At 38.2% G+C, this 16,532-nt stretch overlaps 1 protein-coding gene across 3 annotated transcripts in view; it reads right to left on the bottom strand.

Annotated features, from left to right (window-relative positions):
* IFT88 (intraflagellar transport 88) overlaps positions 1-16,532 on the bottom strand; it is a 122,888-nt gene that overhangs the window by 18,519 nt on the left and 87,837 nt on the right. For all 3 annotated transcript variants that reach the window (XM_012809491.2, XM_023517246.1, XM_023517247.1), the window contains one exon: positions 11,282-11,388. In XM_012809491.2, the coding sequence (XP_012664945.1) occupies positions 11,282-11,388 (107 nt within the window). The remainder of the gene's footprint in view (positions 1-11,281; positions 11,389-16,532) is intronic.

Below are 16,532 nucleotides of genomic sequence, written 5' to 3'. Positions count from 1 at the left end.
CCCAGCTTTTTTTTTTTTTTTCCCCAGCAGTTTTTGGCCGGGGCTGGCTGCCCACAGCTATTTTTTTGTTGCAGTTGGCCTGGCCCTGGGTTGGGTATGAACCCGCCTGCCACAGTGTGTGTGGCCAGTGCCCTAACTGCTGAGCTCAAACAGTATTTTCTTGATGTGAAGGTTAGGGCTTAACCAAAATACTTAGCTTAAGGGAGGGATGGTCAAGGAAAGGAAGAGAACTTAAAAAAGGGGCCACTTCCTATTTTAGGCTTAACCTATAAAGGTGGGACCTAAACTACTTGAGGGCTAAAATGAGGTAAAACTGGCTTTTGAAATTCATCATGTAAAATAAAGGCCCTATTAAAATCTTACAAAATCCTCAAGATCTGCCCAATAGTTGACTTTCTTAGATCTAAACCTATCCTCAAATCATAAGAAATATCTCAAAACTGGGTGGTGCCTGTGGTCAGTGAATAGGGCGCCGGCCCCATATACTGAGGGTGGTGGGTTCAAACCTGGCTCGGCCAAACTGCAACAAAAAAATAGCCAGGTGTTGTGGCTGGTGCCTGTAGTCCCAGCTACTCGGGAGGCTGAGGCAAGAGAATCACCTAAGCCCAAGAGCTGGAGTTTGCTGTGAGCTATGATGCTATGGCACTCTACTAAGGGTGACAAAGTGAAACTGTGTCTCATAAAGAAAAAAAAAAGAAGTATCTCAGAGCTATAATATTCTTAGGTTTCTATGGTTCTTTTGTGTTTTGCCTGTTAGAATTTTTGTATTAACAATGAATGTGCCTCAAGTCACACTGTCAAATTTTCACATGAATAATGGTTTATTTACAGAGATACAGGATGGTTAGAGAAGATGGATATCTGGATGGATGGCTTTTGATAGGCATATATAATTGAATTAAAACTTAACATAGGCAAATATTTGTATTTAATTCAAAGGACAAATTACTTGCCCCTCAACCCTGACAAATGTTGGGGAGCCTAACACAGCCCTACACAAACACTTCCTGGCCTTCTCTCCTCTAAAACAAAGAACACAAAGGACCTAGTTAGCTGCAACCCTGAAATTTGCACCTAAGATCCGTAACCCACTCTGGGCAAGTTGTGGAACTTGCCCACCCCTAACCTCCCCATTCAAAAGGTGGCTCCAACTGCCCCTGGGGGCAGATGCTATCTTTGCCCTGCCCAGGCGGGTCACTATCCCTTTCAATAAATCTGGCCTGAATCTCTCTGCTCTGGGTCTCATCTTTGGGTACTGCCGCTCCACCTTTCAACAACTTCCCAAATAATCATAAATTATCAGGTCATAGAAGAGGTTATTGCCACTGGTCTGCTTTAGGAAGAAAAAAAAATTTTCTTTTGATAATTCAAAACTCATATTTATGGAATGAACTGTTTTTCTAAAACTTCCAGACATTCCATATATTACGTGTAAGACTTCTAAATACATAAATATTACATAAATATGTACATAATACATAAATATACCCCATTTTTTAAATTTCAGGTTACTGTGAGGGTATAAACAACCAAATTATGATATTTGAATTTGTTAGCTGGAGTCCATCTTGTAGTTGTGTCCTGCACCCAACAGGTGTGCCATATACTCCTACATTGTGCCCATTAAGTGGGAGCACACCTTCCCCGCTCCTCTCTCTCCCCTGCCCCCTCCTCCCAACTTGAATTGAATTAAGTTTTACTCCTATGTGGGCAAGTATTAGATCATCTATTGGCCATTAGTATTGAGTACATTAGATATTTGCTTTTCCATTCTTGTGATACTTTACTAAGAAGAATGTGCTTCAATTCCATCCAGGTTAATACAAAAGATGCAGTCTCCAAACTTTTTTATGGCTAAACATTATTCCATGGTGTACATATACTAGAGTCTGTTAATCCATTCCTGAGTTGAGCATTTAGGTGGTTTCCACGTCTTAGTGGTCATAAATTGAGGTGTGATAGACAATCTAGTGCAAATGTCTTTATGATATAATGATTTTTTATTTTCTGGGTAGATGCCTAGTGGTGGTATTGCAGAATCAAATGGAAGGTCAACTTTTAGTTCTTTGAGGATTCTCCACACTTCTTTCCAAATAAGCTGTATGAGTTTACAGTCCTACCAATAATATATAAGTGACCCCCTCTTACCACATCCATGTCAGCATCTGCAACTTTGGGAATTTGTGATATGAGCTGATCTTACTGGAATTAGGTAATATCTCAGGGTGGTTTCTCTGATGATTAGGGATGATTAGCATTTTTTAATATGTTTATTAGCCATTCATCTGTCTTCCCGTCAACTTCCTAACATGCAAATATTTTTTTCCATTCTGAAGGTTGTCTATTTGCTTGTTTATTTATTTATTTATTTATTTTTGAGACAGAGTTGCACTTTGTCACCCTTGGTAGAGTGCTGTGGTGTCATAGCTCAGAGCAACCTAAACTCTTGGGCTTAAGTGATGCTCTTGCCTCAGCCTCCCAAGTAACTGGAGCTATAGGTGCCTGCCACAATGCCTGGCTATTTTTAGAGATGGGCATCTTACTCTTGCTCAGGCTGGTCTTGAACTCATGAGCTCAAGCGATCTGCCTGCCTCAGCCTCCCAGAGTGCTAGGATTAGAGACATGAGCCACCACACTTGGCCTTGTCTATTTGCTTTAATCGTATCCTTGGCTGTGCAGAAACTTTTCAATTTAATTAAGTCTCATATGTTTATTTTTCTTGTTGCAAATGCCACTGAAATCTTCTTCATAAAATACTTCCCCAGGCCGACATCCTCAAGAGTCTTTCCCATACTTTTTATCTAGGCTTTTTATTATTTTCTATCTTAGATTTAAATCCTTTATCTATCTTGAGTCAATTTTTGTAAGTGGTAGAAAGTATGGGTCCAGTTTCAGTCTTTTACATGTGGTTAGCCAGTTCTCCTAGCATCATTTATTGAATAGGGATTCTTTTTCCTAGGCTTTTGTCTGGTTTGTCAAAGATCAGATGCTGATAAGAGACTGGTTTCATTTCATGGTTTTCTATTTGGTTTTATATATCTATGTTAATATTTTTGTGCTAATATCATGCTGTTTTGATCACTGTGAACTTGTAATATAGCCTAAAGTCTGGTAGAGTGATACCTCTGGTTTTGTTTTTATTACTAAAAATTGCCTTGTCTACATGGGATTTTTTCCACATGAAACAAAGAACTATTTGCCTTGTCTATATGGGATTTTTTCCACATGAAACAAAGAACTATTTTTTCTAGTTCTTCAAAGTATGATGTTGGTATTTTAATGGGGATTGCATTGAGTTTGTACATTGCTTTAGGTCAGTGGTTCTCAACCTTTCTAATGCCGCAACCCTTTAATACAGTTCCTCATGTTGTGGTGACCCCCAACCATAAAATTAGTAGCAACAAAAATAATTTTATGGTTGGGGGTCACCACAACATGAGGAACTATATAAAGGGTAGTAGCATTAGGAAGGTTGAGAACCACTGCTTTAGGTAGTATACACATTTTAACAATGTTAATTCTTCCCAGCTAAGAACGTGATTATGTTCTTCCATTTGTTAAGGTCTTTGGCTATTTCATTTTTTATTTTATTTATTTATTTATTTTTGATGGGGCTAAGTGTTTTTTTTTTTTTTAAGTAGAGAAAGCCAGCATTATAAGGAACTTTTTTTTTTTGTCTTCTGCTATTTCATTTCTTAGGGTTTCATAATTCTCTTTGTAGAGGCCTTTCACCTCTTTTGTTAGGTACAGCCCTAAGTATTTCTTTATCTTTGAAGATACTATGAAGGGTACTGTGTCCTTGATCAAATCATTTCTTGACTTGGTTATTATTGGTATATAAAAAGGCTACTGAGTTGTGGACACTGATTTTATATCCTGAGACATTAGTGTATTTTTTTTTTTTATCACTTCCAGGAGTTTTATGGTTGAGTCTATGGGGTTCTCTAAGATCATATTATCAACAAAGAGTGAGCATTTGAGCCCCTCTGCTCCCATTTGGATGCCCTTTATTTCCTTCTCTTGCCTCACTGCATTGACTAGAACTTCTAATACTATGTTGAGTAGCAGTGGTGGTGGTAGAGGAATCCTTGTCTAGTTCCAATTCTAAGTGGAAAAGCTTTCAGTTTTACTCCATTCAGTTTACTAGCTGTGGGTTTGTTGTAGATGGCTTCGATCAGAAATGTGCCACCTATGCCTATATTCTTTTTTTGTTGTTGTTGTGGCAGTTTTTGGCCAGGGCCAGGTTTGAACCCACCACCTCCAGTATATGGGGCCAGTACCCTACTCTCTGAACCACAGGTGCCACCCTATGCCTATATTCTTAAGTGTTCTTGTTAGGAAAGAATGCTGAATTTTATCGAATATCTTTTCTGTATCTATTAAGAGGATCACATGGTCTTTGTTTTTGCTTCTATTGATATGGGCAAATTACATTTTTGGAACTGCATATGTTAAACCAGTCTTGCATCCTTGGGATCAAGCCTACTTAATCATTTTTTAATGTGTGTCTACTGGCTAAGATTTTATTGAGTATTTTAGCATGTATATTCATTAGTGAAGTTGGTCTTTAGTTCTCCTTTTTCACTGGGCCCTTTTCTGGTTTTAATATTAGGGTGATGTTTGCTTCATAGAACATGTTGGGGATCATCCCTTCGCAATGTTTTGGAATAGTTTCTGCATTATGGGTCCTAGTGCTTTGAAGGTTTGATAGAATTCTGGTATGAAGCCATCTGGTCAGGGCTTTTTTGTTGTTGCTATTGTTGGAAGATTATTTATTGTTTCTTTGATCTCAGTGTTTGATATTGGTCTGTTGAAGAGATCTATTTCATATTAGTTAAGTCTAGGGAGAAGGTGTGATTCCAGGTATTAATTCATTTCCTCCATGTTGTCAAAATTTCTGGGCATAAAGTTTCTTGTAGTATTCAGAGATAATCTCTTTATCTCTGTGGTATCTATTGTTATTGCCCATTTTTCATTTCTGATTGAAGTTATTAGAGATTTTACTTTTCTATTGCTAGTTAATCTGGCCAAAGGTTTATTAATTTTGTTTTATTTTTCAAAGAACCAAGTTTTTGTTTCATTAATATTCTGAATGATTCTTTTCTTTTCAATTTCATTTATTTGTGATTTGATTTTAGTTGTTTCTTTTCTTCTGCTAGGTTTGGGATAAGATTGCTCTTCTTTTTCTGTTTCTTTTTCCTTTCTTAAGATGATTCATTAGGTTGTTGATGTACTCTCCTGTTTCTCAGATGTAGGCATCTAATGATACATTTCCCTCTTAGGATGGCTTTTACAGTGTTCTACAGATTTTGGTAACTTGTAGCTTCATTGTTATGTTTGAAGAATTTAGTCATTTCTTCCTTTACCTCTTCTTTGAACCAACTATCATTCAGCATAAGGTTGTTTAATTTCCATGCCTTGGTGTAGGAATGAAAGTTTTTGTTGGAGTTGAGATGAATCTTCATTGCTTAGGTACTGAAGTGGCCTTTTGGAATAAGGCCAAAAGGAAGAGAAGGGTAAAGAGCGAGAAGGGAGAAAGAAAAGAAAAAAATTATGAGAAAAAAAAGAAGGGTGAAGGAAAAAAATTTCAGAGAAGGGGAGAAAGACAGAAAAAGAAAAAGAACAATAGGAGAAATGGTGATCATCAGCAGGGTGCTATAAGCACACCTGCAAATCTAGGCCTTTGGAGGGCCAGGGTAAGTGGTCCCTTGAAGTCAGAAGCTCCTTACTAGCTTGGGCAAAAGCAAGACCCCACCTCTGTCAAATACAGAAGAAAAAGAAGAGAAAAAAAATCAGCAGTATGTCATGGCATGGACCTACCAATACTGTCTTTCCAAAAGGCCCAAGCTAGGAGGACACCCTAGACTGTGAGCTCATTACCTCTTTGAGCCAGACCAATGCCATGATATCTCAGCTAGATCAATGCTGTGACCTCACAGTACTCACAGAAAAGGAAGAAAACAAAAATAAAACGAAAATTAATACTATTACAAGAGAAAAAAGGGGGGGATATCTTGACTGTTGTACGCAAAATTTATTTGGGAAAGATGAGAAAAGTAGAAAAATCTCTACCAAAGTATAGAAAAAAGGAGAGAAGTAAAAAAGGAAGAAAGAATAAAAGGGGTTAAAAAACTGTAACAAAAATGGAAGAACCCCGCTATTAAAGAAAGTAAAAATGAAAAAAAAACCCCAAAATACAAAATAACCACAACAACAAAAAAAGGAGAAAACAAACTATTAAAAAACTTGCTAAAAGGACCAGAAAATGGAAGAACTACATATATATGTGTATAAATATATATTACAATATATATATTTGCAGGTGGTGCTGTGGTATTAGGAAACAGAGAACACACAATGCTTTTGCTATATATAATAAAATGGAAGCTGGAAGTCACTTTCCGGCTACATAGGAGATTGGGTCCTGTATTCATGACTTATTTGTCTTCAATCATGGCCTGGTCATTTGGTCAGCTTTCAGTGCCCCCATGATTGGGATCGTAAAGCTGTCTACAGTTTCCTTAGGAGGCATGTCAAACAGTGCCCCTGACAACCATGTGGCTTTCCTGGGGCTGCAGGGTCTGCTCAGCTCACTGCAAAGATGGTTGCCCAAGCTCAGCAAGCATACCAGAGCCAGCCAAGCACTAGGACCCTGAGAACTGTTCTATCAGCAGGGCCTTCCCACAATGGTGCCACCCAGTTAGCAGCCAAGCAGATGGGAGATCCATCCCACCCGGTATTCAATTATTCAATCTCAGCCACGGGACACTGCTTGAGTCCCATCTCTTGTTTTTTTTTTTTTTTTAGACGGAGCCTCAAGCTATCCCCCTGGGTAGAGTGCCATGGCATCACAGCTCACAGCAACCTCCAACTCCTGGGCTCAAGCGAGTCTCCTGCCTCAGCCTCCCAAGTAGCTGGGACCACAGGCACCCGCCACAACACCCGGCCATTTTTTTTGTTGCAGCCATCATTGTTGTTTGGCGGGCCTGGGCTGAGGATTCGAACCCGCCACCTTAGGTGTATGTGGCTGGCGCCTTAGCCGCTTGAGCCAAGCCCCATCTCTTGTTTAAGCAGTTTAAACTGCTCGCTGGAGCTGTTTAGTCCAAAATCAATAACCTGCAGGATAGCTCTTTCCTGTCGAAAATCGAGTAAGGGCTTGTTGGCTGGCCACTGCTTATACACAAGTACTTGCTTTCTATGGCAGCTCTCCTCAGCTCCAGGCATTCCTGTCTATTCCTGGAGTCCACCACTGCTTCACTGTGCCCTTGGAATGATGTCCCTGTGTAAGTTCCTTCAGCCAGATGTGGCTAGACTTCTAGTTCCCTGACTTACCTTGAGTGGCTAGTAAGGAGCTGTTTCTAATCTGCCACCTTATCTACCCCCGTTTCTCAACCCCCCAATTTTGTTTTAAATTTTCATTTTATTTTGAGACAGAGTCTCACTCTGTCAACCTGGGTAAATTGCCATGGTATTGTAGTTCCCAGCAATCTAAAACTCTTGGGCTCAAGGGATCCTCTTGCCTCAGTCTCCGAGGCAAGGGTGCTACAGGCGCCCACCACAATACATGGCTAACTTTTTTCTATTTTTAGTAGAGATGGGGTCTTGCTCTTGTTCAGCCTGGTTTCAAACTCCTGAGGTCAAGGATCCACCCACTTCGGCCTCCCAGAGTGCTAAGATTACACACATGAACCACCATGCCCAGCTCTAAAGTTTTATTAAAAAGAAATATCTTGGGGCAGTGCTTGTGGCTCAAAGGAGTAGGGCACCGGCCCCATGTACCGGAGGTGGTGGGTTCAAACCCAGCCCCAGCCAAAAACTGCAAAAAAAAACAGAAATCTCTCTTGAAATTCCATCTTTCTCCTTGCCTTCATAGAATTAGAATTTTGCCATCACAAAATAAGAATCTGAATTTAAATGTCTATAATCTGACTTTGTTTCAAAATTTGATTTTCATCTATCCAGTTTGATTATCTATAACATTTATCTAAAAATGCTATAGCATTTATCTATAAATGCTATAAGTAAAAACTCTTCAAGATAATGCCCCACGTATCTGGACAATTTATCAAATCACATGCAAAAATAGATCTTACTTCTGCTTGTGACCACAGGTTCAGAACAGGACAATGTGGAAAGGCAAGCATTTCCATGATCACTACATTTTTTACCTATCCCCCTGCATGCACCTACTTCATGCCCTCACCTAGAACTTTCTAATCCTCTGACTCTCATCCCTCTTCTCCTACTTATCTCTCTAAATCCCTACTTTCCGCCCTAGACTTGAAGCGCACCATGTTCAGTGTAGCTCCGTCAGAATTTCCAAGGCCCTCACTTGCTTCACTCACCAAGAGAAACCTAAGCCTGCCTTGAATCAGTGGCTGGGGAAAAACCTTTTGAGCCTGAAGTCTAGAGCCTCAGGATTCCGTTCATTCACTTGTAGTCTTGGCTCGTCACCCCTTAACCATGCACGCCATCTCATCTCACAAACACTATGTTCTGTCCACTTCTAGAAGTGACTGTCCTGCTTCCTTAGAGGATACAGGGAAGGCAGCATCTCCTTAGATATGCTGCCCTGTTCCCTGTTACTGATGGTTACTCCATCTGCCTGCCCTTCATCTTTTTTCCCACTTCTTTTCTTTCTCCTTTTTAGGAGACTCCTTGTGTGTCCCAGGTAGGACCTGGCTTGTTCATCACACTCAGGGGCAAGTTCTTCAGGCTCATCTTTCTCTTCCCCTGTGCTCACATGCACAGAGAATGTGGTGTTCTAGCATCTCTCCCAACCAAATGCCTATTTATAGTTAAAATTAGTGAATTCCACCATAACAAGACCTGTGCACCAACCACTATGATAGTTGTAGCAATGATTTAATGTGGAAGTTACAGAGATGGAAAGTAAAAACAAACACTTATCGAAACCCTCTAAGTTCAAAGAAATCTTTAATACCCTGGGGGCATCAGAAAGTCTGCCCCATAGCCTGGCAGGACAGATTCTCATGCCTGTAATCTGCTTAGCACTCTGGGAGATGGAGGCAGGAGGACCCCCTGAGCTCAAAGGAGTAGGGTGCCGGCCCCATATGCCAGAGGTGGCGGGTTCAAACCCAGTCCCAGCCAAAAACTACAAAACAAACAAACAAACAAAAAAACAAAAAAAACAGCATGCTTAGGGGATCACAGTTTTCAGGGGCTAGTTTATACCACTGCAGGGTTCACACTGCTCAGGAGTGCATCTCATCTGGCCAGGAACTGTATGCCTGGAATTGGTTCTTGCTGGACTAATGAATATAGAAGGTGCAAAGTTTTCCTGAAATGTGGACTGCTCCCCCCATCCCAAGCATAAAGAAAAGAACAGTTTTTCTTTCTACAATAGCTCCCCCCAAAAAAGGCTCATTTGTGTCTCTCAAAAATCAGTTTATATGGCGGGTGCAGTAGCTTACATCTGTAATCCTAGCACTTTGGGCAGTTGAGGCAGGTGTATTGCTTGAGCTCAGGAGTTCAAGACCAGCCTGAGCGAGAGTGAGACCCCATCTCTCCTAAAAATAGAAAAACTAGCTGGGTGTTGTAGCAGATGCCTGTAGTTCCAGCTATTTGGAAGGCTGAGGCAAGAGGATCCTTGAGCTCAAGAGTCAGAGGTTGCTCTGAGCTATGATTCCACAGTACTCTAGCATAGGGCAACAAAGCAAGACTGTCTCAAAAACTAAATAAATATAAATAAAAAGTAAAAGGTCAGTGCTGGAAACCTAATAAATCTAAAGGCTATTAGTTGCAAGAGGAGAATTATGCATGATCCATGTTTGTAACAGGTTTGGGTTCACTGTTTAGTATAAGAAACTTAAACTACTGATGCTTAAACTTGTGAAGTGTGAAGAATTTGAGTCATTACCATAACTTACATAATGAACTGAGTTTCAAAGAATATTCTTGGTTTGAAATACAGAGAGTGCCAATAAATGTGTATAATTTTAATAAAGAAAAAAACTATATTAAAATTATAATACTTAATATATACTGATAACAAAAGATGAATACAAGTCACATTGAGTGCCTCTTATAATTGCACAAGCCAAATGTGATCTGAGTATTACAAATTCAGTAACAGTTTTTCCTTTCTTAAAATGCACTCTCTGTATATACTTCTTTTTAATTCTTAATAGTAAAACACATTTAGTAGTGATTATAATGACAATTATAATCATTCAAACTTCAATTTATACCAGTTTATATTTACAAAGTTTTCACACACATTACCTAATTAAATTAGTCTTTGATACATGGCATAAATTGGTCATTACAGTAGATTTTAACTATATATGCTAACATGGCATTTTAATCTCAACTTGATATTTTATAGAACTTCTAAAGTAAAAAAAAATCTATCTTTTCTCAGATCCTTTTACAACTGATACTTCTAAGAGAATAATCAGATAACCATATTTTGAAAGTATGTATAGAATTTAGATTTTCTCTACAATTTTCTCTTTTCCAAGACAATTAAATTATTGAAAAAGTACTGTCATTATATTTTCACCATGTAATAAGAAAAAAAGAACCAATTTAGTTCTTCTTTTTAAACTCAAGATACTTTCATGTACAACTGTTAATATTATTCACCATGTTCTACTATACATAGTATAAGGAAATTGCTTAAAGAAAAAAATGCCATTGTTGTAGGCAAGCCTCTTGTGGACCACAGGAATCTCCAATTAATATTTAAGTCTTCAAATTAACCTGTAAGTTACTTCATGTTATGGGAAATTGTAATTACTTATCTGTTAGTAGCTATCTAATAAAGTATATACAGAATCTATTATACTTCCTCCTATAGGGAACCCACTTTTATTAGAATTCTTTCCTAAAACTAGAATTTTAGTTATTCCTCTCATTATGCCAGAGCAGAAAAAACTTTCAACTCTTGTTTTCAGACAGAAGGTCCTAACATCACATGTTTGAGTTAAAGAAGGCTGACATTTTGAAAAATAACACACAGAAGTGGTGCTTGTGGCTCAGTGAGAAGGGCACCTGCCCCATATACCAAAGGACCCAGCCCCGGCCAAACTGCAACAACAACAAAAATATAGCCAGGTGTTGTGGTGGGTCCCTGTAGTCCCAGCTAGTTGGGATGCTGAGGCAAGAGAATTGCCTAAGCCCAAAAATTGGGGGTTGCTGTGAGCTGCGACACCACAGCACTCTACCGAGAGCAACAAAGTGAGACTCTGTCTATAAAAAATAAACAAACAAACAAAAAAACACACACACACAGAAATTTTCAACCCATATGAAATACCTGTTCCCTTATTTCTTTCATCTTTTCCAACCTCTTGAGTTTTGTGGCATATTCTTGAACTTCTTTTAATCCAATATCTGTGCAGAGACGAACCAAGAAACGCAAACCTAAAATTGTGAAAAATATATTTAAGAAAGACTTTATGCACAGCGTTGAAAGTGCAACAAATCAATGAGCTCAGTCTTTTAAGATACAGGTACAAATGATGCCCACAAATAGTGTTTCTCTTATGAAAAATAATTACACTTTGCAATCTCTGGACCTGGGTGAACGGACTTCCTTAGAAGGGGCTTTAAAGGAACTCTCTCTACATACCTATCCTCAAGCTGCCAGATCCTAGAAGGAACATGGCACAGGACATGCTGGGACAGAACAGAAGAGGCAGATGCAACAGTTATTAATGTTCTATGATAGTTTCATAAATACATACAAATAGTTGTAAGGGAGACTAGGCTAAAAAATGTAAATAGTCTGTAAATAATAATAATAATAATAAGTGTTTTTACTATCAGTATATTCATGTTAGTAACTATTATTCACACTATACGCAAAGCACTGGGAATGTAAAAAAGATGCATTTTACAGTTATTGGGCTTGTAGGCAACACCAAATTATATATAAAGTAATTACAACAAAGGGTGATAAATAAACTCCTATGAATCACCATCCAGGTTATGAAATAGAACATTCCAGTATCTCACCTCTGCCTCTGTGTCCTTTTTATCCATTCCCACACTTCCACTCCTCAATCTTTTGTGTTCATTGTTTCTTTGCATAAAATAACAACAAAACCTCCCTTTTACCACTTATATACATATCACTAAATAACATCTTGTTTAGTTTTGCTTGCTATCTATCTTGTTTAGTTTTATCTTGCTATCAGGTTTTATAAAAATGGCATTATTCTGCATGTGATCTTTTGGAATTTGCTTTTTCATTAAAGATAGTGTTACCAAAATTAGTAACCTTTTACAAATATGTAGTGGATGCTAAAAACCATATCATTTTGTTTTTACATTTTTGAGAATGGCCTCTGCCATCTGTGGTCTAAATTACTTTAAAAATGTTTTTATTATCTCATTTTAAAATAATTTATTTCCTTCAGTACAACAGTAATGCAAATCATTTGTAAAACATGTAACAGTGCCAAGAAAAAAATAAAAGTTACCCATTACTCCTCCACCCAGAGATAAAACAGAACATTTTAAAATATTCCTTTCTACATCTTTCTTTGCTACAGGTTTAGTTTAAAGAATAATTTCTGATGCCTGAAAAATATTGTATAACATGCCATAATTTTATTTATTTTAGTGAACATTAAAGTTGTTTCCAAGAATCTTTATTTTTAGGATAAATGACTTAATAGCAGAACCACTAGATCCAAACATTATGATCATTTTGAGGCTCCTGACATGCATTACAAATGTGCCCTCCAGAAACAGCAGTACATTAGTTTATACTCCCAGCAAAAGTTTATAGAAAGTCTCACTGCTTTATTTTCCTTGAGAGTAGAATGCTGCTCATGCAATAGGGAAAGTTTGTATTATTCTATTTTCTTACCATCATCAAGATTCAAATGATATTTTTTCATACCTCTTACCATGATTATCACCTAAATCAGGCTTTATAAATCAAATGTTTAAACTTAACTCCACGTTACATTAATTTCTACTCTACTTGTTCTGACATAAAACATTTCCCTTTTTGAGTGCTAAGATTTGATTCAATTTTCCAGGGAACTTCCTAATTAAGTTTTTAAGTCAACTTTTTGTTTCTTCAAGAAGAGGAGATAAGTATATTTTCTAAGCCCTTACATATGTAAGAAGTAAAGAGATTCTTGAAACTCGGTGGAGACACTGCTTGAGTGCCTTTGGTATATAGCGTTCAGTGTTAAGTACTGCTGATAACCATCCAATCTTTCTTCCTTTGTGGATAACAAATATTTTTCCTATTCTAGGATACTATATTTTAGATTTTTTATTTTATTGCAAGTATTGTGGTTTATTCCTTAGCAACATTTATAATTATTAGTTGTATCTCTCATCTTATCAAACACTCTTCTTCAATTGTTCTTTTCTCTGAATTCTGGAAGAACTTTTCAGTTTTCCAATTACTCATTTTATTTTTTTCCTCTTTTAGTGTCTTCAGGTAGATTTTAATTCTGCTGCACATTTTTAGTTTCCCTATAAATCCTATTATCATCCTCCGCTTATTTTGTATTAACATGTTATCTTTTCATCTTAGCTTGTGGCTTTCTGCCTTTAACGTAGAGATCATTATATGTTCTCTGAATCTTACAGAAGGGGCCAAACATTTCTATACATTTTCTTTTGGTTCCTGTCATAATTTTTTTGAACTCTTCTACATATTTCTCTGGGTCATAAAAAATATTTATATTTCCCTTTTTTTTGAGATAGAGTCTCACTATGTTACCCTTGGTACAGTACTGTGGCGTCACAGCTCACAGCAACCTCAAACTTTTGGGCTTAAGTGATTCTCTTGCCTCAGCCTCCCAAGTAGCTGGGACTACAGGTACCCACCAGAACACCTGGCTATTTTTTGTTGCAGTTGTCATTGTTGTTTTAGCTCAGTGGGGCTGGGATCAAACCCACCAACTTTGGTGTACGTGGCTGACACCAGAAACACTATGCTACTGGCGCTGAACCTGTATTTCCTTTTTAAACAGAATTTTTTCATAACTCCATGTTGACATTTTTTCTCTTACTTGGAAAGAAATGAGAAGAAATCTATCTAGACCTTGTATTTGCCAAGAAAGAAGCATGTGGAGGCTTATGGTTGGTCCTGCTCTTGGTCTGTAAGGATGTTGATAAAATGTCCTTCTCTGGCTTTGCTAGGCTGACTTTTACATACTGTCTTATATGAGAAATGTCCTAGCACTTTTCAAAAGTTAAGCTATTCATCCTGTTCTGTTAATTCTGTTCCCTTAAACTTTTTTTCCATCAATATTCCTTCTCTGGTGTATTTTCAATTTCCCTTTTTCTTCTAGATCATTTCCCTTAGCCAGCAGAAATATTCTTTCCTTCTCATCCTTAAAAAACCAGTTTCCCTGGACCCTGCTGATTTTTTAAAAAGTATTTTGTACAGACGGGGTTTCTCCTATGTTGCCAAGGCTGGTCTCAAATTCCCAGCCTCAAGTGATCCTATGCCTAGGCCCAAAGGGTTGGGGTTACAGACACAAGTCACTGTACCCAGCCCCTCCTGTGGTTCTATGTCATGAACTGTTTTGCTTCCTATTGATTCCTCTACTATCTCCCTACACCTGAAGTATTTTCTAATCTGCTAAACAAAAAGCTTTCTCAAAATTTAATTATCTTTTTTCCTTGTGCATTTATAATTCTTATAAAATGTATTTTTGTTGTCAGAATAAGAAAATATATATTAAAGCTGTTATATTTCTCAAAATAGACTATCTTTCAAAATAGACTCTGCATTCTTATATCCTTTGCCTTTACTAATGCCATTCTTCTTCCTAACTGGAGTACCTGCTCCTGTCTTCCCTGCCTGGCAATAGCCTCTGTCCCCTTCAAGGCTACTTCAAATGTCACTTCCTCTGTGGCATTTGGCAATTATCCTCTAATTACGGTAGAGTTAAGAGCTCCTTTGTATATCACTTTGGACATTTTTCTATCATCTCACTTTTTATATTGTATCAGTTAGTTGTTTGTTCTAGGGGGCAGAAATCAAAACAACATAAATGCTGTATCCCTAATACATAAGAAATAATAGCTTAAAATTTGGGGAAACAAATGAAACAGGAAAATCTTAAAACCAACAAATGATAATATATATGGTAACAGAAGAATATGTGCTAAGTAAATGTATATGCAGATGACCTCTAGCTGCCTCCTACATGCCTGTTTAATACATCCTTCTGGACATCTAAAAGACAGCTTCAACATAACACATCCAAAACAGAGCTTTTCATCTTTCTCTCCGAGAGTACATGTGGTGAGAATGAGACGGAGTCAGTCAGGCTACGGCCGACATGACACAGCTGGTCTGATCAGTTTAGGTCCTGTGTGACCTTCACCTCATGTTCTCCATCCTTGTTATTTCGTAAATTCAGCTTTACCCTAAAAGGGTGTGTCTTGAGTAGTTTAGGGCAATTGACTTAGGAGATTAACTTTTGAATTAGAAATGTTGTTTTGGGTCATCGGTTATGATGATTGTTGTTGTTTAAGATAAGGGTTAATTATTATTTAAGATAAGGGTTGTCATGATTTTTGCTTTTAACTTTTATGTATAAAACTGTGGTTTTGGAAATAGAAAGGCAGAAGAGTCTTAGAGAGGCTACTCTCACTTTTCTCCAGAATCTCTAGCCTTCTGGTAAAAAAGACTGGTGGACCTATCTCTGTCTCTGCATATTGGGTGACAGTTAAAGGCGACCAGACTCTCTTCGTCGGGTAACACCTCCAAAACCTCGTTCCCCAGGGTTCCAAGGCTCAGTGAATGGCAGTTTCATCCTTCTAGCTGCCTAGACCTAGAACTGTGCAGTCATCCTTGACTTCTTCTCTCTCTCAAGTCTCATATCCAAAGAGCAAGCAAATTCTGTCAGCAAAACCTTCCAAACATACTGGTATCTAACCATCTTTCACCACCTCCAGGCCAATCATGTTAATCAATGTGAGAACTGTAATTTCTCATTCTGATATTGCCTATCCATTTATTCACCAGATAGCAGCCAAAACGATCTTCTGACTTGAACCTCAGGTACAAAAGTTTGAGTTGATCATATTCTACTGATCCTTTAAAAATATATGTTAGCTCATGTTACTCTCCTTCTCAAAATCCTCCATGGCTCAGCATTTTCCTAAAGCACAATTCAAAGCCCTGACCCAAGGCCTGTGAGGACCTGCAGGATCTGGCCTACCCACACTGCCACCTCTCTCTGATTTCAGTTCCTCCTACTCTCCTCATCACATTTACCACACTCCCACCACAACCTCCACATCTTGGCTTGCTTCTTTCTATTCTCCCAGGTCTCTGCTCAACTGCTACCTTAACAGAAAGCTCTTCCATGACCACCCTGTCTAACACACAGCCTCTCTCATATTCTTTATCACCTTACCTGTTTTTCAGTCATACACTTTTTTTTTTTTTTTGAGACAGAGCCTCAAGCTGTCCCCCTGGTAGTCTGCCGTGGCATTACAGCTCACAGCAACCTCCAACTCCTGGGCTCAAGCGAGTCTCCTGCCTCCGCCTCCCAAGTAGCTGGGACCACAGGCGCCCG

Source organism: Otolemur garnettii, unplaced genomic scaffold (assembly GCF_000181295.1).
Source record: "Otolemur garnettii isolate 467f Iridium unplaced genomic scaffold, OtoGar3 scaffold00106, whole genome shotgun sequence".
NCBI classification, from domain to species: domain Eukaryota; kingdom Metazoa; phylum Chordata; class Mammalia; order Primates; family Galagidae; genus Otolemur; species Otolemur garnettii.
The sequence above is the reverse complement of the archived record's forward strand: the minus strand, read 5'-3'. Positions and strand labels throughout refer to the sequence as shown.